The 27689-nt window shown below is 61.9% G+C and overlaps 1 protein-coding gene across 3 annotated transcripts; it reads right to left on the reverse strand.

Moving 5' to 3' along the window:
* Nucleotides 1-1870: 1870 nt before the first annotated feature.
* On the reverse strand, nucleotides 1871-27689 carry MTCL2 (microtubule crosslinking factor 2). Of its 3 annotated transcripts, XM_086474697.1 has the most exons (16): nucleotides 26973-27689; nucleotides 18555-18779; nucleotides 16809-16967; nucleotides 14112-14174; nucleotides 10043-11275; nucleotides 8974-9093; nucleotides 8678-8803; nucleotides 8076-8306; nucleotides 7792-7899; nucleotides 7345-7512; nucleotides 6027-6278; nucleotides 5789-5860; nucleotides 5339-5409; nucleotides 3196-4645; nucleotides 2958-3099; nucleotides 1871-1899 (listed from the first exon to the last, which is right to left on the reverse strand). In XM_086474697.1, the coding sequence occupies exons 1-16, from the start codon at nucleotides 27687-27689 to the stop codon at nucleotides 1871-1873; spliced, it is 5166 nt and encodes a 1721-aa protein (XP_086330823.1). The 3 variants fall into 3 exon arrangements, with proteins under 3 accessions (XP_086330823.1, XP_086330822.1, XP_086330824.1); XM_086474696.1 differs by lacking the exon at nucleotides 1871-1899 and having other exon boundaries at nucleotides 2950-4645; XM_086474698.1 differs by lacking the exons at nucleotides 1871-1899; nucleotides 26973-27689 and having other exon boundaries at nucleotides 2950-3099; nucleotides 8076-8339; nucleotides 18555-18752.

Here is a 27689-nt window from a genome sequence, read left to right on the forward strand (position 1 = left end):
GCGATGATGAGGAGCCCTGGTGGCGTGGCACAGTCAGGGTCAGCACATGGGGATGTGTAAGCGAGAGACAGGCGGGTGAGGGGAGGATGGGAGAGCATCCTGACCGCCAGCTGTCAGGATGGCGGGCACACAGGGACAGGATTTAGATGCATCTCCCCACCCACGGGTGCCCCAGCCACCCCCCAACTCTCCTCTGCAGCAGCACCAGTTCCCCAGACAGGACACAGGCATCACGGTCCCCCCACCGCAGCACGGGAAGGCAGCACCGAGGGCACGGGTGACAGGTTGCAGGGCCTTTATTCATCACACGACAAGCAGGCATGGCACAGGGGGGCAAGACGGGGCGGGCAGGGGGCCCGTCATCGGGGCAGAAGGTGCCCTTCATGCGACCTTGGCATGGGCTGGCAAGAGGAAGCAGGAGGACAGGGCAGGGGCAAGCGTGGCTTTGCCAGAAGCACCTCGGCTTTGCCCCAGGCCGGGCACTGGCGTGTGGGGAGGACAGGGGCAGAGGCTGCGTGGGGGCCGGGGCCGAATCAGCCACCTCCACACCTCAAGCAAATTTTCCCCGTTGCCTTTGCAAATCCCTTGCTGGCCTCAGCTCAACCCCGCAGGAAATGCCCAGCACCTCTATTTACAGAGTAAGACAGAACCGACCAATATTACAAATAATTGAAAGGCAGTTGTAAAAATGAGAAACCACATTCCAAAAGTAGAGTCTTTTTTTTAAAAAAAAAAAAACAAAACAAAACCCAAAAAAACCCCAAACCAAAACCCCTGTTATCCATGAAAATGCTAAAAACCACCCCGAAAGGATCTATGTACAGCAGGAGATCGCCCACGGCAGCGCTGTGTCCGCCGGGGTGCAGGGACCCGACGTCTCCGTGGCAGGCAGGGATGCTGCCCAGCCCCGGCTGCTGGTGTGGGTGGGCAGCGCCTGCCCCACGCGTCCCGCACCCGGGGGGACAAGGGTCCCCGTGGGGCCGGAGAGGCGCTGCAGGAGCAAAAGGCCATCGGTGCTGGGCCTGCTGGGCCCTGGCTGATGCTGGTGTGTCCAGAGACACAGGCAGTGAGTGGCCGTCGCGGAGATGCTGACGGAGGCTGCGACGTGGCAGCGATGCAGCCTGCCTGCTGCGGGCAGCGTGCGGCTGGACGGGAGGGGGCAGCAGCTTCGGCAGCAGCGATGTTTTTGGAAGTGAAGCTGCAAGATGACAGCAACACGCAGAGGCCCTGGAGCAGCGTATGGAGCCCCAGAGCAACGTGCAGAGCCCCCCCGGAGCGGCGTACGGAGCCCCTGGAGCAGCGTACGTGGACTCCGACCAATGCACATAGGTCCTGGAGCAATGGACACAGCCCCAGAGCAACGCACCGAGCCCCTGGAGCAATGCACACAGCCCCCAGAGCAACGCACCGAGCCCCTGGAGCAATGCACACAGCCCCCAGAGCAACGCACCGAGCCCCTGGAGCAATGCACACAGCCCCCAGAGCAAGGCACACAGCCCCAGAGCAAGGCAGAGAGCCTCAGGAGGTGCAGGCACCTGCAGGCGGCTCCATCTGGGTGAATCCCTGCCTGGCCCCTGGCAGGCAGCTCGAAAATAGGTCAGGCAGCCGCCTCTGAAATTGCTGTTCTCTCCTGGGGCTGCACAGAGGGACCACCGCTGCTCTGCGTGGGGCTGGGACGCAGCCCCTCGGCCCTGGGAGCTCTGCACCGCTGCAGGGGCTGTGGCCGCTGCCCCCCTCCCTCCCCGGATAAGGCTTTTTCTGGTGGTGACCGAGGGACGTGCGGTGCAGACCGCCGGCCACGCTGCAGCCTCCCAGCCCACAATCTCTTAATCCAATTGGTGCATCTCCAATGTAGCTCATTTCGGTATTTTTAAAATGCACTTGGTTTTACATTGCAGGCTGTCCAGAGTGGGGCAGAGCCAAAAGTGGAGGAAAGAAAAAGGGGAGGAAAAAAAAAAAAAAAAAAAAAAAAAAAAAGAGAGAAATATGTATATTCAGCACTTGGAGGAGTAAATAACTACAAATGGCCCCAGAGCAGGGAGGTGGGTGCAATGCAGGGGGCACCACAGCCGTGGCCCCTCGGGATGGCGGCAGGAGATACGCCCGCCCATGAGTGTGCACACACACGCACACGCACACGCACACACGCCATCTCTCCCCACGCTGTGCACCCAGCAACCCCGTCTCTGCAAGCTGGAGGAGCCAGGGGGACTGCCTGGGCCCTTCCCAGCCACTACGGACCTCAGCAGCCCCCCGAGAGCAGAAGGGTGGCTGGGGAGGGCCCCCACACCCAGCCCAGCCCGGGTGACCGCAGGGACCTTCCCCGCCTCCTTCCCGCCCGGGGAAGCACACGAGGCCCGGCGGCTGATGCAACCGCGCTGCAATGGGGGCTGGCAGGGATGCGCCGGAGCTCCCGCGGGGCGGGCAGCGCTGGCAGCGGCCACGGGGACCGGAGCCAGCACCCTCCGCCCACGGGGGGCCAACACGGCATCACGCCTCCATCCATCGCGCCCGGATGGCGTCCCTGTCCCGCTTCACCCCAGCTCTGCCTGCCCTAGCTACACCAGCAGCCTCCCCAGGCTGCTCACCCCTTCCCGGCGCCCCGGCGAACCCTCGTCACGGCAGGGTCTCAGCTGACGTTCCCGGGGCGGTGGGCACCGGCGAGGACCCCCTCAGTGGCAGCAGCGGCTCCGAGGGAGCGGGTCTCCGCCCAGGCAGAAGGCGAAGCAGCCACCCCAGCGGGATGTCCCCACGCACCCCGGGGGCTGCCGGCCGCCTCCGCCGACAGCTCCACATCTGCTTCGTAAGCGTCCCCACGGGCGAGGGGACGGTTAGGAGACAGATGCGCCCGCGCCGCCTCCGAGAGGGGCCCCCGCGGGGCGTCAGCACGGGCGCTCTTCGGGCAGGAGAGTGCATAGCAGGCTCGCTGCGTCCCCCGGCCCCCCATCCTCACTCACTCGAGGCCCCCAGCTTCTCCTCCGCCCTGGGGGGGTCCGCGGGGTGCAGTTTGCACTTGGAGGGGGAATGGCGGACAGCGGAGCGGGACGGCCGGGCAAAGCAGGAGGTGAGGGACTGGGAGCTGCAGTCACACGCCGTGTCCTGCAAAGATAGACAGGGCATAGGGGGGTTAGAGGGAGTCGGGCACCCCAACCCCCACCGTGGTGGGACACCCTGGGGGGCACACTGCCTTGTTACCTCGCTGGCTATGGCCGAGATGAGGTCGGGGTCCCGCAGGGCTGCATCCTTACCCCCCTGGTTGGGGGACGAGGGCTTGGGGTCCTCGCAGCTGCTCTGCTTGAGGATTTTCTTGTTCAAGACACGGGAGATGTTTTCAGCTGGGTGGTGGGTGGCTGGGCTGGGGTGCTCGGCTCTCTTGCTGCCCTCCTCCCCGGTGGCCTCCTTCTTCTCTGAGGGGGCAGTGGGGCTCTGCGCCCGCCCGCAGACGTTCCTGAAGAACTCCTGTACGAGGCCGTACTTGGGTGCTTCAGGCTTGGCCCGGCTGCTCTCGGGGCAGCCTGGCTTCCAGATAGACTCCGTGCTGCCCGTGTGCTCCACCACGCTGAACAAGCTGGACAAGCCGTCGTTGATGTTGCTGAGGACGGGGCTGTCACGGGTGGTGGTGGAGCGGGCCCAGGCAGAGCCGTTCTGCTTACTCTGGTGCAGGTTCCAGAGACTCCTGTCCTTGGAGGCATCCAGCTTGGAGGAAGACCTCCTCTGGAGCTTTGGAGAGCCGTATTTTGGGGAGCAGCATGGCCGCTCAATCCTGGAGTGGACCTTATCCAGGGAGGAGGTGATCTGCTTGCTGCGCACAGACACGAGGGAGGAGCTGCGCGGGGACCAGCTCTTGCCGTGCACGCCGCCGCTGCGCGGCAGGTCAGTCTGCAGGCCGACACTCACCGTCTGGATGGTCTGCGTCCCCACGTGGGCCAGCCCCACCGTCTGGCTGGAGGCGCTTTTCACCTTCCTCTCCAGCGAGCTGGAGCGGATGGCCTGCCGCACGCAGTTGGTGATCTCCTTCATGTCGTCGCTCATGTTGCCGGAGATCTCCAGGTCGTGCAGCGATGGGGGGAAGCGGGGCACTGGTGGCACCGCGCTCTCCACCGTGCTGCCGTCCAGCAGCTCCCGCTGCTGCTTGGAGAAGTTGCACAGCCACTGGCTGTAGGTGCTCTCAGCGCTGGCTGACTCCTCCGGCTCCTTCGGCTTGGCCATGGTGAACAAGAAACCGGGTTCAATCATGATCTTCCCCTCCTTGTTGTGCACCAGAGGCGCCTCCAGCCGCCGCACCACTGGCGGGCTGTAGTAGATGCGGATCCCTGTCTTGTCAGGTGCAGTGTAGCTCCTCTGCATTTGCTTCTGGGCTGGATCATGCCCAGAGAGGCTGCTTGCCTGCGAGTAGTCCCAGGAGGAGATGCCCAGCTTCTCCTTGGCCAGGCTGTCAGGGGCAGGTTGCTCAATATTCACATATGTACAGTTTGAGGGAGGAACGCCGGCGCTGTCCCGGATCCCATTGGGCACCAGCTGAGCGGCCGCAGACACCTTTTTGCCCCGGGAATGGTCACCCAGCCCCGGCGTGGTCTTTCCAGGGAGGTAGGGAGAACAGTCGAGCAAGCTTTCGAACTCTGACATTGAGGAAACTGACTTGGTCCTGTGGGAGAAGAGAGGACGGGGTTCACAAGGGGACAGGGCAGTGGGTTGCAGGGCAGCAGGCACCCTGCTCCCATCCCAACGGGACCCTCCTGGGCACCCAGTCCTGCTCCTCATGGGAGCCCTTGGCCTCCAGGATAACCCTGGACCGTGGCTGCATCTCCCCCTGGCTGCCAGAGCTGCCAAGCCCGAGGGCAGCCCCACGCAGCCTCCTCCGGCCCCAGGCACCATGCAGGCACCAGTGCATTACAGAATCACAGAACGTTAGGGGTTGGAAGGGACCTCGAAAGATCACCTGGTCCAACCCCCCTGCCAGAGCAGGACCACCTACAGAAGGTCACACAGGAACGCGTCCAGGCGGGTGTTGAATGTCTCCAGAGAAGGAGACTCCACAGCCTCCCTGGGCAGCCTGTTCCAGGGCTCTGTCACCCTCACAGTGAAAAAGCTTCTCCTTACGTTAACGTGGAACCTCCTGTGCTCCAGTTTGCACCCACTGCCCCTTGTCCTGTCATTGGACATCACTGAGTAGAGCCCAGCTCCATCCTCCTGACACTCGCCCTTTATGTATTTATAACCATTGATGAGGTCACCCCTCAGCCTCCTCTTCTCCAAGCTCAAGAGACCCAGCTCCCTCAGCCTTTCATCATAAGGGAAATGTTCCACCCCCTTCATCATTTTTGTGGCTCTCATTCACCTTTTGAGGTTGGTTCCCTTGGCTTCTGCTTCAGAGATTGTCTCTTTGTCTGTGATTTTTTCATTAAGAGCCTAGAAGGACACAGAAGAAAGCTCTGGTGTCAGCAAGCACAGGACCACAGTACACAGATGGGCTGGAGCAGGGGCTGCACCCTGCTCCTCTCCAGCACTATCACCTTCCTCCACGCACCCAGGCCGGGCATCCCATTCCCAGGCCTACATGGGGCTCACTGTGCCCACATCCATTTTAAAGCAACTTTTTATAACCCCACGGAAGCCCTTGGGGTTCAGCCATGTTCTCCACCCTTTCTCCCCAATCCCTGGTGCTCCACTTGCAGCCTCATTTGCTGTTCAAGGAAGGGGGTGTTATTTGGGGTTCAGACAACCTCCCATTTAACCCTGAGCATAGACCTGAGCCCAACAAGCACCCCGAGAGCTTTCTCTTGCCCACCTCTTTCCAGTTGCTGCCATGCTTCTCCATTTCAGAGTGTTTCAGTGCCCAAGGGTTGGCTCCTTTCTGCAACTGGAGAACATGTCGGTCACTCAACATGCACCCCTCTGGGCAAGCAAAAGCATTTGCTGCTTGCCCGCGATCTGTGCCCCAAGAGGGCACAAACACTCTTGGGGCACACGTGGGGGGACAAGCGACAGAGGCTGGAAGACACATGCATGATGGGGGGACACCATACCTGGTTGATTTTGTTCTGCAGGTCCTTCGCTTGCTGCTCTGCCTGCTGCTGCTCCTCCTTGAAGCGGGCCAGCAGCTCCACTTTCTCCTGGTTCCAGTTCTTCTCGCTGATCTGTAGCTGCTTGGTGAGGTCCATGACGGCGCTGTAGGACTCGGCTAGGAGATGCTGGTGCTCCTCACGCTCCCTCTTCAACGCCACCTTCCAGTCCGGCAGCGCGCGCTCTGCGATCCCTTTGCCTGCCTTCGATTCCAGCTGCGGTGATACATGGGTGGCTGTTGGGGACTTGTGCCTCCAGCATGGTGCTGGGCACCCCCAGCCAAGGGGCAAGGCTGTGGGCATCCCGGTTCCCAGGGCAGGTCCCATGCTGCCCAGGTTGGGCAATAAGCACGTCCCCAAGGCCACGCTGCACAGCACAGCTCGTCCGTGGGCACAGCCGAGCCGCAGCCGGCCCTGGCTTGCAGCAGTGTCACGCCAGACGGCAGGACAGACGGTCACCCAGTGGGATGTGGGCTGAACGTCCTGCCTGCTCGGCCGTGCTCTGCCTGCAATCCTGCCTGCCCGACCCAGCTCCTGGAGAGGGGCAGCATCACCTGCAGGGCTGGCAGAGCGGACCCCGAGGATGCTGCTGCTGCTGCTGCTGGCAACTAGAAAGGCACCTGAAACTGGGGTGCTGCCACTGTGGAAGCTCTGCTCTCTTTTGCAGGGGAGAGAGGGGAATTGGGGACCACCGCTGAGCTCTGCCTGGAAAAATCCCACCTGGGAGGTGCTGGGAGGTGCTGGGAGGTGCTCTGGGGAGCGGAGCTGATGTACAGCCATGGGCTGCTGTCAGCACGGTGTGAGGGAGCGGAAAACCCTCATCGCTGTGCAGGCAAGGCTGGGGGACTGAGGGGACTGCTTCTGTGGGCAGGAGCTTTCCCCAGTGCCGAGGCTGCCCTCCCTCCACCCCCTGCCCTCGCCGCAGCCTACCTCCCTCTTGCAGCACCCGCCCCCACCCGCACCCTGACCTGGCTCTGATGCCGATCCCAGATGCCTGCGCTGGGGAGGGATGCTCAGCCCTGGTACCATCCCAGCCACCCCAGACAAACCCGGTGGAGGAATAAAGAGCATCTTCTGCTGCTCCACAGTCAGATTTTCGTGCCAGCCCTGTTGCTATAGAAACTCGCCTGCTCAAGCGGCTGCTAATTGAGATTCCCACAGTGCCACCCTGCCTCCCAGCCCTGCCCAACAGCCAGCGCTTGGCACGCTGGCACAGGCAGCCCCCCAGCCCCACCAGGCAAAGGGGAGCTCCACCAACCCGCGGGGTGCTCGGGGCTCCCACCTGGGCGATGTGGCACTTGAGCTCGGCACGCTCCATCTCCCAGGCAGCCTTGGCCTTGGTGAACTGCTGCTGCAGCTCGCTGGCGCCATGCCGCTCCTCCCGCAGCTCCGTGCACAGCTCCTTCAGGGTCACCTTCATGTCCGCCAGGGTCTTGATGCACTCGTTGGGCTGCCGGGGGATTGGGGGGTAAGCAGAGGGAGCTGGAGCCCCGCACTGGAGGGGACCCTAGAGGGTGGGACCCAGTGGGAGCTGTCCTCTCTGCATCCCAGCCTCACAGGCTGTCCACCCCGGGGGTGAGGGACAGGGGGTGCCACCAGGGCAGTGGACCACCCCTGGGGGTGACAAGCCAGTGGGGATCACCCCCTCCCAGACATGCACCCCATGCCATGCAGCCGCAGCGGGGGCTGATCCTGCCCACCCCCCGGGCTCATGGAGACCCCCGCTCACCGTGTTGGGGGTCCAGGTGTCCCCGGCACATGTCTTGTTGTCTGCCTGCTGCTGTGGGGCGAGCTCCTCTTCCTCCAGCAGAAGGTACAGCTCCTTCATGCTGTTCACCTGCGGGAGACACCACAGCTGGGGTGATGAGGGGACCCACAGCCCATGACCAGGGATCGGGGACAACCAAGCAGCCCTGGGTGGGACACGTAGACACGAGGGACAGCCCCGGGGATGCCCAACAGCATGGACCCCCTCCACAGGAGCTGAAGTGGGAGCCTCTCAGCCCACATTACCTCCAAAAAGTCCTCGCCCTCACTGTGCACCATCTTGCCCTGGCGCCAGCGCTTGAGGAACCACTTGAGCTTCATGAAGAGCAGGAGGAAGCTCTGCCTGAACTGCTGTGACTCCTGTACCAGCAGGTTCTTCTCCTGGCTCCAGAACTTCTGCTCTAGCCGCCTCTGCAGGTTCAGGCTCTGCAGCTCGAACTCCCGCCGCAGCAGCGCTTTCTGGTGGTCCTCCTTCAGCTGCAGAGAGACACACGGGCTCCGAGACAGAGGCTGGTGGCAGTGATGTGGTGCCTCCGCCACAGGGTCTCAGCTGAGCCTGGTGCCAGCACCATATTTAATACCCCTGGGGAGCTGCAACACCCTGGCAGCGGGCTGGGGACAGCAGGACCATCTAGGCATCGCCATGGATGGAAGCCCTAAATGCCTGCACACCCATGTGCAAGGAGGAGTATGCTCAGCCCCTGTGCCCCTTGAACAAGGGACAAGCTGGGTGAGGTCCTGGGTGACACCCGGGTCCCCAAGAGGGTCATCAGCCTGGGGCTGGAGGCGGCACGGCTGTGGGTGTGGGGACACCCGTCTCTCAGGGATCGGGGCTGCTGCCTACTCACCTGGCAGATCTTCTGCGAGAAGTTCTCCACCTCGTCCTTCCTCAGCTGCCTCTCCTGCGAGAGCTGCTCCTGCAGTCCCCGCAGGCTCTCGTTGGCCTCCGACAGCACCAGCTGCAGCTCCTTCATCTGCAACGGCAAGGGAGGGGATGGGGACAGGGGGCTGCACCCAGCAGCGCCCTCCCTGTGTCCCTCCCCAGTGGGGCTCTGCAGCTTCCCTTGTCCCCTGCTCTCAAGAGGGACAGCCCTGTCCCCAGCCCCGCTGGCCAAGGGGACACGGCTCCCCGCCTGCGTCGTACCTCGGTGGCATAGGAGTCGTTCTCCTCAGGCCGGCAGGTTTTGTAGCTCCAGGGATGCGGGGGGTCCGTGTCCTTGGCGTGGGGGATGCGGTAAGGGTCGGCGTCCCTAAAATCAGGCTGCTGCATGCGTGGGCAAGTTAATGAGAACAAACCAAAAGAGCGGGAAGAAAAAAAAGCCAGAAAACAAAACAATGGGTCTCCGAAACAGTAAAGAACTACAAGACAACAAAAAGGATGAGGAGGAGAAGGAGCTTCATCACCATGGCGGGAGACAATGCGGAAACCAAAAGGAAAGACAGGATGAGGAGACACGTGGCCTGGATTGTTTGGGGAAAAGGGAAAAAAGAGAGAAAGAGGGAAAAAATGTGCAAACACCAGTTACGGTGCCATGCAGTGACTGGGGGAGACTGGGACCTGGGGCTGGTGGGACGGCATGCAGAAAAATAGGACTCTGAACAAGCGAGTGTGCTCCAGAAAGGGGTCCCCTGGAGAGGAGGGGGACGGCAGGACACAAACTGCTCTTTGCTGCTCCAAAGATGCTCCCCATGGGATGCAGATTGGCCCTGGAGCTTTTGCTCTCCAAATCACCCTGCCTGGGTATCACTGGGGGCAGAGGCTTCTTGCAACAGGGGTCCCTGCAATTTGGGCTGCTTTCAGGAGGCTGCAGGCCGCTCTCCTCCCACCCAGCTCATCCCCAATAAGCAAAGGGCTCCCAAGCCAAGGATGTTGGGCTGAGCCGGGGGAGAGCAGCCGAAATGTCAGCCCCTGCTAAGGTGGGATCGCCCCTGAGAGCCCCTGGCCACGGGCAGGGCAGCCTCGGCACGACCAACCCGTGCCGGGATGCACCAGGATTCCCACAACCTCCTGCCCTGGGCACACTCTGTTGGAGCAGAGTCCTACCTTGTCCCCGGTGCCACTGGCATGCAGCGAGGTGTTAGTTTGGGTTTTGCTCTGGAGAGGCAGGAGGGAGGTTACATTGGGGAGCGGGGTTTGCTCCGTTAAAGCGGAAAGAAACGGGGCGGCAAATAAAGCGGCGGCTGCTGCAGGGGATGTGGGAAGAAGGCCATACCTGGAAGTCGGAGGCATGTTCCTTCTGCAGCCCCTCTTTGGTGGCGTCGTGGCTGCTGGGGCCAGAGAAGGGGAAGGAGTCTGTGTGCTCCTTGAGGCCGCCGGTGAGGTGGTCCACCTTCCTTGCGAAGCAGCCCAGGTCCTGCTGGAGCACGCCTAGCCGCATGAGGAGCACATTCATCAGCTTGGCATCGCTGGGGCTCTCGCCGCTGCTACCCACCGCCTCGCTCAGCAGCCCCCCCACACACTCGTTGTCCAGGCAAGCCTTCAGCCCGGAGGTGAAGCCGTTGGCATCCGAAATCAAGACGTCAATCGCTTTGCTGACGAGCGCCGCCTGGTCCCGGATGCCCAGCAAGGTCTCCAGGTCCTTGGGCTTGAGAAGCTTGATGGGACCATCAGGCGCCTTCCCACCGCCAGGCACCCTGTCCTGCCCATCGGCTTCGCCGCTACCCATCCCGTCCCGCCAGCTGGCGGTGGGGATGCACTGTGCCGAGTCGCCGGCCTCAGCGTCAGTCTCCAGCATGGGTCGGGTGGTCTGGCAGGAGGCCAGGTCGCAGCGCTGGAGGTTGGAGAGCAGCACGCGGTTCTCGTACTGCAGCTTCTTCACCTTGCCGCTCAGCTCGCTGATCTGCACCTTGGCTGTGGCCAGCTCCTCCTGCGAGGGCTCGCTGACCACCGAGCAGCTGTCCTCTGACAGCGTCACATCCAGCTCATGGTCCGACTTGTACTTGGTCAGCTCATTCAGGAGGAGCTTGTTCTGGTCCTCCAGTTCCAGCAGCGAGCGCCTCAGCAGCTCGGCCTCCTCCTCCACGAACTGCAGGTGCCGGCGCAGCTCCGCCACCGTGTCCCCCGCGTCCCCGCAGCCCGAGACGCCCGCCAGGAACCGCACGTCCTGCCCCGGTAGCTCTCTGTCACCCTGGCCCTTCATGTCATCCATCTCCGCCCGCAGCCCGCGGTTTTCCACCTCCAGCTCCACTATCCTCCTGCTCAGGATGTTGGCTTCCTCCTCCACCAGCTTGAGGTGGACCTTCAACTCGGCCTCCCGGGAATGGGGAGAGTCAGCCAGCTCCTCCACGGAGAGGGAGCTGTCGAGGTCCCCGTACAGGGACCTGTACTTCAGCAGCTCCTCCTTCATGCCGTCGTTCTCCTTGGCCAGCTTGGTCAGCTTCTTGCACATCAGGGCTGACTCCTCCTTGGCAAAATGCAGCTGACACTTCAGGTCTGCGCTGTCCTCCTGGGGACCGAGAGGACATGGATGTTAGAAACACGCTCCCAACTGCCATGGTGGCTCTGAGCAAGCCCCAGGACATGCCACCCTCCCATCCTGGTGATGTCGGGGCAGCCACAAACCCCACTCATGGAGGGGAAAGAACTCCATCCTGGAGGCTTTCAGGGAGAGCCTGGAGACAGGACAGGATACCTGGGTGAGGAGACCCATGGCTCCTGACCTAGGAAGGACATCGAGCCACTGCCAGGGATGCGGGGACCGAGCCCAGCCCTGCCACAGCCCAATCCACTGCGGGGAAGAGGGGGAGGGAAAGCTGCCAGATTCCACAGAGCAAAATAAAAGCCACCACAAGGTTTCCTCCCGAAACCTGGCAAGCGCTGACACAACTGGAGCTGCTGCTGCTGCAAACCCCCCGACGGTGCTCCGCTCCTCCCGCTCAGCCCCAAACGCTCCATCGAGGGGCAGAAAAGCAGTGGTTTTGGCTGGAAACGTCCCGAAGTCCCAGCCCTCGCCCAGCACTCATCCTTGCTGCCACTACCTTGCCAGGGGGCAGAAAACCCAGGCAAACCCTCTGCGTCAGCTCGCTGGTCCCTCTGCTTCTTGGGACTGTTTCTCCACGTGTTTTTTTTTTAAATTTAGCAGTTGGGATCTCGGCTGTTTGCCCAGGCAGACCGCTTCTCTGCTTTGGAAAGCTTTTTGGATGGAGGACCAGGATTTCCTGACGTCCAGCTTGTGGCTTCCTGTGCCGTGGGGTCATTTGAGTGCTCCAGGCTCCGGCACGGTGACTGCCCGGAGGGGACCTGCTGGGCTGTGACCCTCACCCCACACACCCACTGGAGCACCAGGTGAGTGCGGGAGGTGACTGAGCCCCTTGGCCAGGTGGCTGCTGGCCCCGGCAGCCCTCTGCCTGCCTGAACTCATCCCCTTCCCTGTTTCCTGGGCTGGCAGAAACAAGCTGTCCCCCTCTTTGGGTGCTCCCAACCCCTCAGCCCCCCATGCTTACACCCCTCCAAACCCCACAGCAGCTATTTACTCTGCAGGCTTCCCAGGCTGCTCCTATCGGGGCCGGGGGCAATGCAGGGGGGTGTGGGGGGGTGTCCCATGAGTTTGAGGTGTCATTTTATTCCCCAAATGCCCTGCTGTGACAACAGGACCCCCCCCTGCTGCTCTCCCGTGCTCACACACAGAGACAGGGCCTCGCTAAGGCGCATTAAAGCTGTGCCCCCCGCTAATTAGCTGCGGAGATTAGGGGAGGGCCAGCGCAAGCAGCTCTCCCCGCCGGGGCAGACATGACCTCAGTTCCTGTTTTTTCCAGGGGAGAAAAAAGCAGCAGCTCGGCGTGTGCCTCTGCCCCTTGGCATCGCTGGAGGGACACACACGTCCCCAAGACCACCTCGAGGTGGTCTTGGGGTCTGGGGCAGACCTCAGCATTGAGTCTCTGCCCCCCAGCTCCATTTTCGGTGGGTGCCGACGCTCGCCCAGCATGGCCGGGCAGGAAAGGGGCCTAGGAAGCCATGAGTCACAAGCTCCTGTGCCCAAGGGGCCACCGGGTCACTGTGACAGAGAGGCAGCGGCCAGAGGGGCCACATCCAGGGGCATTTGCACCCAGGGAAGCTCAGGGTTTGCTTTCCAGCACCAGCTCCTTCCTGGAGCATCGGACCCACCACAGAGCTGGGGCTGCATCCAGCCCCACGTCCCCAGGCTGAGAGGTCTCGGCTCTGTGGGAGTGTGGGAAGCAGAGCTGGGGGTTTACTGCAGTCCAGGGCTGGGGTTTGTTTCCTGCCCCGGGAGGAAGCAGAGGAGGGGCTGTATTTCAGCCTCAGGAAGGGGGGTGATGGAGGGACTCCTGGACAGACCCCTTGGCTTGGGGCACAGCTGGGTGTAGGTGCAAAGCCACAGTCTGTGCCTGGGTGAAATGGGGGGCAGGTCTCTGGGACCATCAGCTGGCCTGAAAGGACTCTCAAGGATGGAGAAGGGAGATGACAAATAAAAGACTGAAGCAGAAACTCTTTGAGGGACTGGGGATCCCCGTCCTGCAGGTGGGTTGTGCCAGCAATGACACAGGTCACTCGGAAACCTCGGGTTCACCACCATGAGATGCTCTCAGTAGTGCATGGCAGGATCGCCTTTATGGGCGTCTCCCTCCCTGCCCAGGCTTTGGAGGAGCAGATCTACTCCCCAAAATAAACCTTTCAGGTCTTTTGCCTTTGAAAGAGGATTTTTCCAGTATTAAAACACTGGCATTTCTATTCCCGCCACAGCAGCTCTGCCCCTCCAAGCCCCGGTAACAGCATTAGCGAGTCACAGCAGCTCAGCCCAACAGCAAGTGACAGCTGAAATCCTGCTGCCGCCGGCAAATCCCCCCTCCCCTGTGCTGCCCCAGCAGCCTGGCACAGGGCAGGGACAGCTCGGCCTCGAGCAGTTCCCCATGGGGACCCTCAGCTCCCCCAAACCCCTTGGGGCTCCCAGGCCACGGCTGTTGGCACAGGCAGGGGGGACCCAGGCTGCAACAGCCGCAACCCAAGGGCAGAAGCAGCTTTGCAACAGAAAAGCCAAAGTCCTTCAGCTCCTCACTGCAGTCCTGACACGCGGAAAGGGTTAAAGCCACCGCCTGGCCACTGATGCTCCATTGATAAATGAGACAAGGGAGCGGCTGAGGACAATAAGGATGGCCCAGCACATCAATCCCTCCCTTATGCAGGGTCTCTGAAAGGCCCTTCGAAGGGATGGCGCTGCCATGTCCAGATTTACTGCTGGGCCAGGTGTAAGTCTCCAGCTGGCACCAGGACCTGGGGTGCTGGTGGGCCACCGCGGCATGCCCCAGATGCGCCGGCGCCAATACCTGCACTGACGGCTTCTTCTCGGTCTTCCCAATGGAGCGAGACCCCCGTTTCTTCAGGGAATTCTGCAGAGAGAAGAGAGCTGTTACCCATGATGGTATGGCATCCCGGTGCAGATGGACATCAACGCCAACTTCTCCAGCCCAGGAGAAACACCAGAGCCCAGGTGGGCTGAGGCCTCTTGCTTTCAGGGACCAGCAAGCATTATATCACGGGTTTGGCCAAGAATTTCCCCCGCAGGCAAGCGAGCAGTCAGTGAGCAGGAAACGAGCTGTGGAGAGGCTGAGTCACGGTCCTGTCAGGGCTGGATGGAGCTGGGAATGCAACCCCAGGCCAAGGGATGGCTCTCGGGGCATCCCAGTGTGGGAGCAGCAGATGATGATAGTCCCCATTGCCTCTTCCCCAAGGAAGGAACATGTCCTGGCCACTCAGCATTGCGGAGGGCTCCTCAGCAGGATGATGTCTGCCCTCAGGGTCTCTGGGGACACAAGGGACAATCTCCAGGCTTCTGAGGACAGCTGGGAGATGGGGAGGCCAGACAGAGCAATAAGGGAGACTGGAAGAGGGGAAAAAAGCAGGCAGCCAGAGCAGGGCCAGTTATCTGGGGAGGAGAGCTGCGGGAAAACCCTCAAGAACATCCACGCAGCCCCCCATAAGTGCCGGCTGATCCACATGGCCACCCTGGACCTATTTCCAAGCTGGCGCTGAGGCCCAGCAGCCAAAGAAAGCAGCTGTGCAATGTAAGCTGCTGCCTGTGCCAAGGTGCAGGGCTCCAGGCTTTCCTATTAAGGCCACGACCATCGCTGGAGCTGCTGCTGCTGCTGCAGAGCCTCTCCCAGGGGCTGGCTGTGCCACGTCGGCATCCCTCGCCCCCACTGCGCTGGGGACCAGGGCTGGCAAAGGGCATCGCCCGGCCCCGAGCAGCCCCAAGCACAGCACCCCGGGTCAGACGGCGGCTGCCATCCCTCCCACCCTGGCTGCAGCCCTTGGGGTGGCCATGCCTAAGAGGCTCATCCCTCGATGCGGCAGGCTTGGTACGGGGTACCTGGACTGATCCCACCTTTCACCTGCCCCCCAGGAGATGCTGTGATGGGATAGAGCTGGAAGCGCAAATGCATGTGCCTCTGGGGATGATCTGCCCATCCCAACAATTATCCAATTATGGGAGAAACCTCTCGTAAGGGAGAAATAATCAGCCCTGAGGGGTGAGCCCAGCCCTGCACAGCCTCCGCTCCACGTTGGCTTGGCTGCTAACAAGCTCTGCCACGCTCTGCACCCTCCAGCAGCAGGGAGGAGGCGGAGGAGGGCTGTTAACTCACTCCTTTGTCCAATTAGCGCTCTGCAATCAGTGAGTAACCCCAATGCCCTTGCTAGCCTGGTGACATGCCATCCCCAGGCTCAGGGAGCTGCGCTGCGAGCTGTGCCAGCTCTCCTGCCAGCCGGCAACGTCCCCTTTGGGCTGACACAGCTGCAGAGAGGGGCCGTATCCTGTCCCATGCTCTTTTGCCAGGGCAAGGCAGCAGCTGGTGCTCAGGTCTCCCTGTGCACTGACCACGCAACCATTTTCTCTGCCTGTTTTCCAAGCACGACAGTCCTCCAGCCTGGCTCCCGCTGCTGCCATTTGTTATTCAGCCTGCGTTCACTGGCTGCAGGGAAGCCCATTTCATGCCTGTTAGCGGAGGCTGCGCAGCGGAGGGACAACGCACCCCGCCGGGGGGGATGCTGCTCCGTGCCACCCCATGGGAAGGGAGCTGCAGAGGGGATGGGTGCGGCCGCAGCCGGGTCCTGTGACTTGCCGGGAGCCGGCCCCAGAATTAACCGGAGCCGGCCCCAGCCATGCCGTGCGCTGGCTCCCTGCCCTGCCCCCCAGGGGAGCACGGCTGGGGGCAGAGAGAGCCCTCCCCGCGTTGTGTCCCCATCCCTGGCGGGAGCAGGGCCTGAGCTCTGCCATGGCACGTCTCCTCCGGCGTGCTGCCCTGACGGCTCAGCCAGCGATGCTTCCCGAGGCTCCCCGGGGACCGACGGCATCCCAGGCAGTAGGGAAGTGGGTTACAAGGGCGGCGATGGATCACGAGCCCACACTGTCACCGGGATGCCTTTCCTGTCACTGAGGATGACACCACTCCTGGCCGGGAGCTGGTCCCAAACCCGGCACGGCACAGAGCACACCGGACCCCTGTGTATGGGTACATGCACGGCACACAGCCTCCCGGGACACAGACGGGACCACGCACCATCCCAGCGCCGCGGTGCCAGCGGGACATTGCTGCCACGCACCCCGCGGCTCGGCCCAGTTTGAACCAGCAGTGGGCGGTGAGGATACGGCCAGCACCAGGCACTGTGCCAGGGACGTGGTGGACCCCACGCGTCACGCAGAGCTTTGGCTGGTGGGAGCTGGGCACGGCCCAGGTGGTCGGCTCTCCTCAGCTCAGGCTGAGGACACATCAGGTGGTTCTAGCGCAGGGGTCAAGTCCCAGAGCCCCCCTGGGACGGCGTGGAGCCAGCCCGTGCCCGCAGGGCGGGATGAAGCACGCCTGGCCGAGGGCAGGCGCTGCTCCGGTTTCGCAAGCATCTGCAGCACGGTTTGGGTTTCAGTGCAGCGAGCAGGGATGGGGGATCCCATGGGGCCAGGCCAGGACACCTGCTATGGGCAGAGCCTTGGGGACGCCTCCCAGTCCCCCTTCCCTTGTCCCCCTCACCTCTCGGAGCTTGTCCATCTCGTTCTGCACCACCTGCTTGGCCAGCTCTGTCTCAATGAGGCGCTGGCGCAGGTCCTCATTCTCCTCCTCCAGCCTGATCCTCTTCTTCTCCACTGCCTCCAGCTCATTGTGGAGCCGCACGGAGACGTCCTTGGCCACCTAGGGACACAACGTGGCTGTCATCAGGCTGGGCATAACATGAACGGAGCTGGGACTGCAGTGCCTGGGCACCTACAATCCTCGTGCAGAGATCACCAGGTGGTTACTGAGACCATTTGGAGCAGACATAGTGCTGGGTGACACCCTGGCCCCTGCACGTGTCCCTTAGATCGCGTGCTGTGACTGCCATTCCCCCTTCACCAGCTGCAAGGCTGCCCTGCGTCCCCATCCCCTAGCCAAACACGATGCCGCATCACCTTTTTGTAGTTTTTCCTCACACTGCGAGGCTGGAAAAGCCCCCACAAGGCTGGAAAAGCTGGCGGGCAGCACCAGAGCAGGCAGCCTCTCACCACAGGTGGCAGCTGTGCCGGCCGGGAGAAAGGCGAGCTGCTGCATCGCGTTACGGAAAAAACCAGCAGCTGCCCCCGGGGTGAAGGGTGCTTTGGTCCACCCTGGGCTCAGCCCCAGAGTCCCCACTCTCCAGATCCCTGCAAGGCATTAAGGGAGCTTAACAGCACAAAGTGTTCACTCCTGCGTCTGTGGGAAGGGAAAAATGGTCCCCAATGCCCCTGGTCCCCTGCCCAGCCCAGGGTACCAGCACTGTGGAGGCAGCAGCAAGCCCTGCTGCAGGGCTGGGGGCGCTCAGGCCCTGGGGTCAGGCCCTCATTTCCCCCAAGGAAGGGCTGTTGCTTTCTTTCCCAGAAAGGGAGAAGCTGAAGGGGGGTGTTTTTGGCAGCAGCACCCCAAGCTGGGTGCTGCTGGGCGGTTTGGGTAGGGGGCCAGCTCCCACCAAGGACAGACAGGGCAAGGTGGGTTCACAGCCCATCTCAGCTCTGGGACCAGCTGTTTTCTGCTCAAAAAACTAAGCTACTCCTCGAGCTGTTGCCCGTCACCCCCGAGACGTCTCTGGCTGCCACCGCACCCTGCTCCTGGCAGCAGCCGTGTTGGCAAGAGCTCTCAGCAAACACTCACCGGCACCGGCAGCTCCTCGAGGGCCAGCAGCCGGCGAAGGCAAGGCAATGTCACCCGGCAGAAATCCCCTTGTCCCTGCCCCAGCCTGCCTGCCACAGCACCGGGGCTCTGCAAGGCTTCCCCGACGGCCGAGAGGAGCAGCACCCAGGTCCCCAGGATCCCGGTCCCCACGCTCCCTCCCTGCGCACTCCTGCTGCTCCAGCCTGCGGTGGTGGCCCTGTCCCATCCCCATCGGTGCAGGATAAGGAACCTTGACCCGCGGGCACACGGCCGGGCTGGGCTCCAGCCTGCGCAGGATGAGCCTTGCATACGGCACTGCGAGATCCCCATCCTTGGGCAACACTGGCCCTCTCCACCTCCAGGATCCCCCAAAACGCCCCCATGCCCAGACCACCTGTGAGCTGAAAGCGCTGCTCCCCACTTCTCATCTCACCATTGCTAGCCGGGGAATTGTGATGCCCCCATTAACAGCATAACCCGAGAGAGCTCCCTGCACCCCAACATCCCCTGCCATCCCCTCGTGCCTCACCAGCCACCATGTCCACACCTCACCAGAAAGCACTTGGGGGGACCTGGGGGACCGCCCGGATGGGGACGTCACCCTCCCAGCCTCACCTTGACGTCCTGCTCGAGGCTGTGGATGAGCTCGCCGTCCACCTGGCCCGTCTGTGCCACACGCAGGCTGCGGCGCTCGGCCTTGCGCAGCCGGTACTGCAGGATGCGGCAGGTCTTGCTGGCCTGGTCCAGCTGCTGCCGGAGCTCCTGCAGCTGGTAGACGTCTTCCTCCATGTAGACATCCCTCATCTCCAGCATCTCGGCGCGCAGCTCCTCGATCTCATCCTGCGGGGAGATGTGTGTTAGAGGGCACAGACCCCGCAGCTTGCTCTCCCTTCTTTTCCCCACGGGACACCTCCCCATCACGGCTCCCCCGCCCTCCTCCATCCTCATTTTCACGGCCTTTCAACCCCTCAGGTCAAACCCCACCCTTGCAGGAAAATGGCTAAAAGCCATCTGGGCCCCATCACCCACCAGCGAGCCGGCAGGGGACAGCCAACATGGGTGCCTATAAATATTTGCGGTGAAAGAAAGAGGAAGGTGGGGGAGGGAAAGGAGCTGCAGGAGCAGCACAGGCGGCAGCCGCGGCAAGAAAAATGTAGGTCGTCTTTGGAAAAGATGTGTCAGGGAGGCAGGCGAGGAAAGGAGGAGACGGCAGGCGAGGACAGGGCAGGCAACACGGGGACACAGGCAAGACGCCATCAGTGCCAGGGACCAGAGGTTGCCCCTCATTTTGCCACCAAGCAACAACTGCAGGGCTGGGGACCCCTTCCACCCCTTCTGGGTCTCAACAGCTCTCATGGTGACAACCCTCTTCCAGCCCAGCAGAGCCTCCGACGCGGGGCTGTGCCATCACTGTCACAGCAGGGCCAGGGGTAACATCCTGCTGGCACCAGCGCTGACCCATAGCCTCCTCTGGGTCTTCGGCACATGACTGCTGTGGGAACCCCTGCAACAGCCCCAGCCCCACCTCCCCAACCAGCGCAGGGCTATGGCCACCAGGGATGCTCAAGGACTGTCCCCTCTGGTCCCTGGGGACCCACACAGGCTGTGCTGCCCAAAGCTGTTTTCACGTCCCTATGAACACAGTCTCCACCCAAATCCTCCAAGCAAACACTCCAGCCATCGCACTGGCTGTTCTCCTCCTCAACAAGACCTGGTGGACCTGGCATGCTCCTGAGAAGGGACTGAGCATCTGCTTTGCTGCCAAAACCCCCTGCTACTAACCACCTCCCATTGCCACCAAATGCAATTGCCACTTGAGAGGTGAAGGGCTCAGGCTGCCCCCTTGCACCGCGGCACAGCCTGGGAAGGGACAAGATGAGGATCCAGTGCAGGCAGTGGGGACTCACGTCCTCAGTTCAACGCATGTCCCCGATTGACCCCAGGCACAGGGGGACAGGACCCCGCTGCTCCCAACACCGTCCAAGACAGTGACCTCCAGCGAGAGACAGCAGCACCATGCCGGCTCTGCCAGGCACTGGCACACTCGCCGCCACGCTCGCCCGGCCCGGACAAAGCCCCAGCTGCAAGAATTCCCCCAAAAGGCGAAGCCGGGCCTGGGAAGGGGGGGCAGCAGCTGTGGGGACAACTCACAGTCGCTCACTGTTGGCTTTAAACACTATGTGACAAATAAGGAACGTCAATTAGACAATCCCAGATTATCTCCCGGCCCAGGCTGCTGGAGCCCAGTGGCACCGTGGCCACCAGCACCCTGTGGCCCCCCGCTGCTCTGCTTCTTGCCGGGGGTCTTGAGCACAAGAGCAGTGCAGAAACAGCCCCGAGGCACTGAGATGGGCAGCGGGGCATCCCGGGGACCCCTGGTTGGCCTGCTCCAGGGACAGCCAGAGACTGTCCCATTAAGGGGCACTGCAGGCATGTGTCAGAAACACCCCCAGGACAGCTCAGTCACGAAACCCCCCAGGGACAAACTGCACATGCTGGCAGACAGCCCTGCAACGGCTGTCATGGACCCTGGGCCAACAAACCCGATGGAAACCCACCGCCAGCACTGCCCACCCCACATGCCAGTGCCATGGCTCTGGGGAACACAGCAAAACCCCCGTAAGCCAAACCAGCCCAGGGAGCTGGTTTGTGGGATCTATTCCTTGGGAGCTTTCATGGGAACAAAAGGCATCATGCACTGCAGGCCAGCAGGCGCCCTGCAACGAGGTGGTGGAAAACAACATTTCACCACCAAAGTCACACGAACCGTGGCTTGAATGTGATTGCGGAGGCACGCGGGGCTGCCTGCGTCCTGCTCCAGCGCTGACCGTACTGGCTCCCCTTTGCCATGCAGCTTCCGCAGGCAGCAGCCGAGCAGGGCAGGGAGCAGGGATCTTGGAAAAAGCCCAACCAAACTCTACATTTGCTGGAAGGAAGCCTGGGCTTGACGTGCTAAGAGCTCCCGCTTGTTTATACCTCGGGTTGTAGCAACCGTTATTTTAGGGGGAGGCCGTGTCCAGCACGAGCCACTGCTTGGGCAAAGCCCGGCAGCACAGCCCGGAGCTGCTCCCTCGCAGGGTGCTCCCGTGAGGAGTGGGGCTGGGGGGGTTTGCAGCAGGGCCGGCACTGCGGGGGCCAGGAAAGCGGTGCCTCCCTTCGCTCCAGCTGCAGGAATTCACCCACACCCCATAACGCCAACAAACCCTTCGAGTGGCCGCAGCCCGGCAGCCACACAGCCCGCCCCAAGATTGCCCCTCGGAGGCAAGCCATGCTGCTAAGCTGCAGTAACTGGATTAGGATCGGTGAGCAAAAAAAAATGCCAGCAGACTGGAAGAGAGCTTAGGACGGCAAAGCTGACCCTCTCCGCGGCTGGGCTGCGTTGGGCAGAACAGCCCCGCGGTGCCTGGAGGCAACGTGTGGGGTGCACAGAGGTCCCCTGATGGCTTCGGGGGTCCGTGACGGCTGCTGAGGCTCACCCTTTGCATCTGCACCTTTCCTGGAGCTGATGCCCATCTTTGCAAAAAAGATCCCGTTAGCTAAAGGCAAGAGCAGAGCCAGGAGTGGAGAGAAACACCCTGGAAATATCCCAAATTCAGGGCTGGTGTTGCAAGCATGAAGCACTGTAAGCGATGCTAAATAAAGATGCTAAAAGAAACAGAGACGAGGTGGGCAACACTGAGGATGAGATAAATGACTTCTTTCCAACACAACCACACCCGCAGGCTGCTCACCACCTCTGGATTATCTGTCCATCCACTGCTGCACCCCTGCTCACCCCATCTCTGCAGCAGCAAAGGTTTCATGGGGGTTTTTATGCCAGAAGTCACCTGTCTTGGAAAACGACGCTGGGGATCTGCAGTCCAGGGAGCCTTTTTGCAATGCCCAAGGGACAGCAGTGTGCAGAAGCAAACACCCCGCTGGTGTTTGCAGGAGCCAGGCTATGCCTGATGGAGGAACCCAAGAGACACCATCAACCTTCTCCAAGCAAACCTCAGAGACACTCGTCTCCCTGGGGAGATTATTAAGGTAACTAAGAAGCAGCAAGGTGGGATGCAAACCGCTTGGTTCCAGTTCAGAAAAAAACCCATGCATTTTCAGAGCAGAAGGCAACAGCTACAGCCATGTCCACACACCCACTTGCAGGACATCAGCTCCTCCAGGAAGGGTAAGACCTGGAAGGGGCTGAGCTTTAGGGTGATGGCCCTGAACGGTGGCATGGCAGGAGGGGGAGCAGTGGAGATGGCAAAGCACACCTCAAAATGCAGATCAGACCCATCGCGGGTTGCGGCAGAAGAGTTAAACCCTCGGATCTCCTGCCCAAGGGGAGTTACATGGTGGCTTAGGCGCCTGCAAGAATGCAGCAAGCTCAGACCAGACCCGGGGACTCGCGCTGTGCAACGCTCACAGCTCCTCAGCAGGATTCACTATCTTTTAGAAGCAGAAAGCAGCAACGGATACAAAACAGGATCATGCAAATAACGACATGGCTGGCTGTCGTGCTGCTGACAGCACATACACCCTCAGCTTTGGCAGCCCCGGGCTCTGGGGCGCAGCCAAGCAGCAGCCGCCTGCCCGCAGGGGACAGGCAGCCCTCCGGGGAGCACAGCCCTGCCTGCATTTGCACCCTCCACCCGCACCCCCAAACCCCAGTGCAAGATGCAAAAGAGGAGAAACGGTGGAAGCTGCCTGTAGGTTTTGCATCGACGCCTTTGTGCAGAGCTCAGGGCCGCGCTGGCAGTGGGTGCGCCCACGGGAGAGCCTGCAATCCCTCGTGCAAAGACGGGGATTACCATCCAGGAGCAACAAGCACCGCTTCCTCAGAGATTACAGGACAAAAGCAGCAGCTTTCAATTAACTCTGAGCCCTCACCAGACAGAAGAGGGAATTATGCTATAATTTGCTAGGGAAAAAATAAAATCAAAGGATTCCTAAAGGAAATTGCCCGGGGTGCCCAGGCACGTCCCCTGCCAGCAAGGGGATCCCAGGAAACAGCTCACATCGAGCCTATGCTGGGGTGCAATGGGTCAAAGGATGGGTAAGGCACACCCTTGTGTCACACACAAAGGTTTCTTTAGGTGCATTACCAGCAGCTCTAGCCCGGCTCTGACAGTAAACGTCGGCCATCCTTCCCTCCATGTCATGCTGGAGCTCAGTGCGGCAGCCTGGGCGCTGAGCCCTGCCCCTGGCTGGCACGGCAGCTCCCGCTCGGCAGAGAGCACAGCACGTCAGCGAGGGAAAAATCAACATTTCTCAGCTTTACACCTGCCCCCATAAATTAACAGGCAGGCAGCTGGGGGCTCTCGGCAGCCAACCCGTGTCGTGCAGCATCCGAAAAGGCAAGAGGCTGCAAAGCCCCTTCCAGGGTGGCTGCTGGGGGGGTGCTGCATGGCAGAGCCCTGCTCCCCAACTCCGCCTGCCATTACCAGGACCCCTGGGCACATTCCCTGCCCCTGTGGCCAAGCAGGACCCGGGCAGCAGCAGAGCTGGGACCGAGTGCCAACCAGGCTGCCCAGGCACAACCTCCGGGTGCCCCACGCAGCCACGAGTTCCCCTGCGGGATGCTCTCAGCGAGCCCTCACCAGTGGCATGCACCAGTCGCCGGATGCCTTGGGGGAAACAAGGCGCCCACCCACCCTACATGTTTCTCCACAGAGTTGGGAAATGCCCACAAACCCCGAGGGACACAGGGTGACATAGGGCAGGGAGCAGGCAGGACTGCGCTGCTGGCGTTACGTGGCTGTCGCCTAAGCCGTTTCCTGTGGAGAGGAGAGGAAAGGGTTTGCAGGCACCCCCTCCCCTCCCTCCAAACCCTCTCCCATGCCCACTCTTTGTCTGCCTGTCCTTCCGCAGCTGCTGCCGTATCGCATCTCACATTTTCCAGCCTGCTGAGCAGGGCCGGGAGCTGCTCTCCATTGCATGGCTCGGCAACAGCGAGATGGGGCAAGGACACCCGAGACGCCTCCTCCCTCGCTGGGTTGGCAACCTGCGCGCGAGAAACAGCCCTTTTTGGGGAAACGCTTGAAATAAATAACCCATTTATGGGGGGGTCACAGCAGGTGCACACACCTGAGAACAGGGGCAAGAGGAGACACCAGCCCACTCAGTACACCCAGAGCAGGAGAAGAAAGGCAGAGCCTTGCAAAAACCTGGGTTGGAAAGAGAAATGGGTGAAGTGTCCTTAAATATGTACATTCATATTATGGCAGCCAAGGAAAGATGCAACGTGAGCTGGCACTGCTACAGAGGGCTGCGATGCGCTCTGCTGGGAAGCTCCAAAACCCAGCGTGCATCACACGGACGTAGTAGCACCATGCACGTCTGGCCTGTGCCAAAATGTCATCAAAACCCTCCCACCCCCAAAACCCCTCGTTTCTCTTTAAAAGGACATTAGGTTTTAGCTGGGTCCAATGAATAAACGAAAAAATACTCATTTACAGCTATTTGGGTGACTCCTAGGAAATAAGTCACCTCTGATAAGTCTGATTCATCTCTACCCAAGGGGAGGGGAGCTGCCGAGACCAGAGGCTATCTCTGCAGGGTCCCTGCACACTGCTCTCCAACCTGGACTGCACAGCAAGGTGGGTGACACTGATAACCTGGGTTAGGGCTTTATTTTTGCCGTAAGGCCCCAAATCCGACAAATTTTTAGCAGAGACAGCACAAGCCAGCACCCTGTTGCAGCCCAGCACAGTTTTCTGCTCCTTGCTGAAGAAACCAGGCAAATCTTCCACCTGTTTTTGGAGCACAAGGGGTGCGTGCGTCTGGCTGCAGCTTCTGCCCAGCTGGAGCCAGGGTACCAACCCGGCGCACTCCTGCTCAGGTGTCAGGAGAAGTGAGGTACAACGCTGAAACATGGCTATAAGCAGGATGCACGTCAGGGAGGAGACCCACGCGCTGGTGTGAGCACACATAGGAGATGTCGCGGTCAAGAAGAGAAGATGCCACCAGCATCCCACGGCACTGCTTGGTGCACGCCTCCAGCAGCTCTCCGCCCTCCCCATTGCTCCTGGCCAGGGGATTTCAGTTGCCACCCCTCACGGCAGGTAAAATACTCGCACCCCACACACCTGCAGCTTGCTGGGAAGAAGATCATGTGGAAATGGAGGAAGCAATTGCTTGGTCCACAGGAATGGCAGCGTTTGCACACACGTTCCTGGAAACCGGAGGGGCCTCATCTGTATTTTTCCAGCTCTCAGTAAATCAAAGCCCCTAAGCTCTTGCTGCTAATTCTGGCAGGAGCTGGGACACCAGCTGTGAACCAGGGCTTTGCTAATGGACAAAGGGCCTGATTGAGCATCTTCAAGCACATCACCCAACGCCTAGCTCCCACCTCGTAGCTGTAATCCCAACGCATTTACAAACTTTGGCACCAGTGGGTAGAAAGCTGGCCTGATTTCCAATCTGTGACATCTGAAGAGCAGCCAACAAGATGCAGTGCCTACCCCTGAACCTGCACAAGCGTCTCATCCACAGCTCCACCCCGAAGAAGAGCAGAGGGTGCAAAACGCCTGCAGCCCACCAGGATGGCACCTGGTGGGTGTCTGTGCCACCCTGCAGCAGGCAGCGTGTGCTGAGGTGCATCAGGTCGATGTGTGACCAGAGGCAGAATGGCTCTGTGGCCCTGTCCCCACGCAGCAAGTCTGCTCTGTGAACCAGGCAGCCACGCCACACGCCTGGAAAAAGGCCCCAGGGAGCACGGGAATCGGTGGAAAGAAGCGAGCTGGAAAATCTCCCCAGGGCCAGGTAGCATCAGCAGGCAGGGAGGGCAGCGGGGAGCATCCCACCCTGTGCCAGGCTGAACCATGCCCAACTGCGCGGGGTCAGGTCATGCCAAACCAGGCTGAGGCAAACTGTGCCATGCTCAGCCATGCCCAACTGGCATTCGCAGCCCAGATTTTTGCCAAACCACAGCTATGCCACGCTGAGTCGTGCCTTGCTAAGTTGTGCCAGCCCATGCTGTGCTGAGCCCAGCCGTTCCAAGCCAGGGCCATGCTAGACTTGGCCACGCTGTGCTGAGCCAAGCTGCACCCATCTATGCCATGCCAGGGCAAGCCATGCCCAGCTGGGTCATGCCAGGCTAAGCTGGCCCACGTTGTGCCAATGTGTGCTCTGTGCCAAAGCGTGCCATGTTATGCTGAGCCAAGTGGCACTCAGCCATGCCACACCATGCTGAACCATGCCCAGCTGGGCCTTGCTGTGCTGAGACAGGCCAGGTCTTGGGCCCACTCAGGCCATGACGTGCCAAGCTGAGCTTTGCCCTACGTCCAGTTGGGCCACGTCAGGCTTAGGCAGCTCATGCCCTACCTCCAGCCATGGCACACTATGCTGAGCTGAGCCAAGCCCAGCCGCAGCATGCCAGGCTATTCCCAGCTGTGCCACACTGTGCAGAGCTGAGCCCAACTAAATGGTGCCAGGCCACATTCCGCGATACCATGCTGGGCTGAGCCATGCCACGCTGGGCTGCCCAACTCAGCCAGGCCAGGCTATGCTTGCTGATGTCATGCCAGGCTGAGCCAGGCCATACTGGGGTGAGTTGAGCTGAGCCCTGTGCCCAGCCATGCTCAGGGATGCTGCACTGTGCTGCATGATATCTGGGGGTGCTGAGCCATGCTATTGCCCAGGGATGCTGTGCCATGCTTTGGGATGCCGCCTCATGCCATGTCACGCCATCCCCAGGGGTGTTGTGCCGTGCCACTGCCCAGGGATGCCGTGCCATGCTGAGCCATGCCCAGGGACACCACGCGCCGTGAGGACCCTTACCCTGGGATGCTGTGTTGTGCCCAGGGATGCTAAGCCACGCTGACCCTTGCCCTGGGATGCCACACCACGCCTTGCTATGGCCAGGGATGCTGTGCCATGCTGAGCCATGCCCTGGGATGCCATGCTATGCCCTGCCATGCCCAGGGCTGGTGAATCACGCTACGGACAGGGATGCCGAGCCATGCCCTGGGATGCCAGGCTGTGCCACGCTGCTGCCCAGGAATGCCGTGCCCCAGCGAGCCGTGCCCCGGGACGCTCTGCCGCCGTGCCCACCTTGAGATAGTCGTTCTCGGAGCGCAGGTCCTCCAGCTCCCGGAGCAGCCCGTCGGTGCCGGCGTCCAGCAGCTCCTCGGTGAGGTCGGAGAAGGCGAGCGAGGTGCTGAGCTGCAGGCGGCTGGAGGCCATGGAGGCGGCCGAGGGCTCCTCGGGCAGCGGCGAGGCCTCGCCGGCCGAGGGCGGCGGCGGCGGGGCGCTGCCGGGGGACTCGCCGTCGCTGCCGCTGAGCCCCAGCTCCAGCGAGAGCAGCTTCGCCTCTTCCGAGGCGCTGCAGTCCGACACCTCCGAGCTGCTGTCGGTCAGGCTGGCCCCCGGCACCGACCCGGGCCCCGACCCCGGGCCGGGGCCCGGGCCCGGGGCCGCCCGCCGCGCCCCGGTGGTCGCCGTCTCCGCCCCGCGGCACCGCCCCTTCGCCCGCGCCGCGCCGCGCCCCGCCGGCCCCTTGCCGCCGGCCCGGGCCGCCGCCGCCGCCCGCTTCTCCGGGCGTCCCTCCTTGCCGCCGCCCGCCCGCCGCGGGTGCCCGCCGCCCGCCGCCAGCCGCGGGGCCGCGCCCGGGTGCCCCCCGCCGCCGCCGCCGCGCCGGCTCTTGGCCAGCGACCAGCCGGGCACCTCCTTGGGGCGGGCGGGTGACGGCGCCCGCTGCGGCTTCTTCTTCTTCTCCGGGAGCGGCGGCGGCGGCGCGGGGGGGCCCTGCTCCGCCGGCGCGGCCTCCAT

The sequence above is a fragment of the Leptosomus discolor genome, chromosome 17 (genome assembly GCF_034619465.1).
Source record: "Leptosomus discolor isolate bLepDis1 chromosome 17, bLepDis1.hap2, whole genome shotgun sequence".
Lineage (NCBI taxonomy): Eukaryota > Metazoa > Chordata > Aves > Leptosomiformes > Leptosomidae > Leptosomus > Leptosomus discolor.

Excerpts from the sequence above, each read along its gene's own strand:
- MTCL2 (XM_086474696.1), bottom strand. The coding sequence starts at position 27,689 with ATGGAGGCCGCGCCGGCGGAGCAGGGCCCCCCCGCGCCGCCGCCGCCG. Across the intron at positions 18,780-26,972 it reads CCGAGAACGACTATCTCAAG|GATGAGATCGAGGAGCTGCG; the intron begins GTGGGCACGGCG and ends ATCTCCCCGCAG. Across the intron at positions 16,968-18,554 it reads GCCTCGAGCAGGACGTCAAG|GTGGCCAAGGACGTCTCCGT; the intron begins GTGAGGCTGGGA and ends TTGTGTCCCTAG.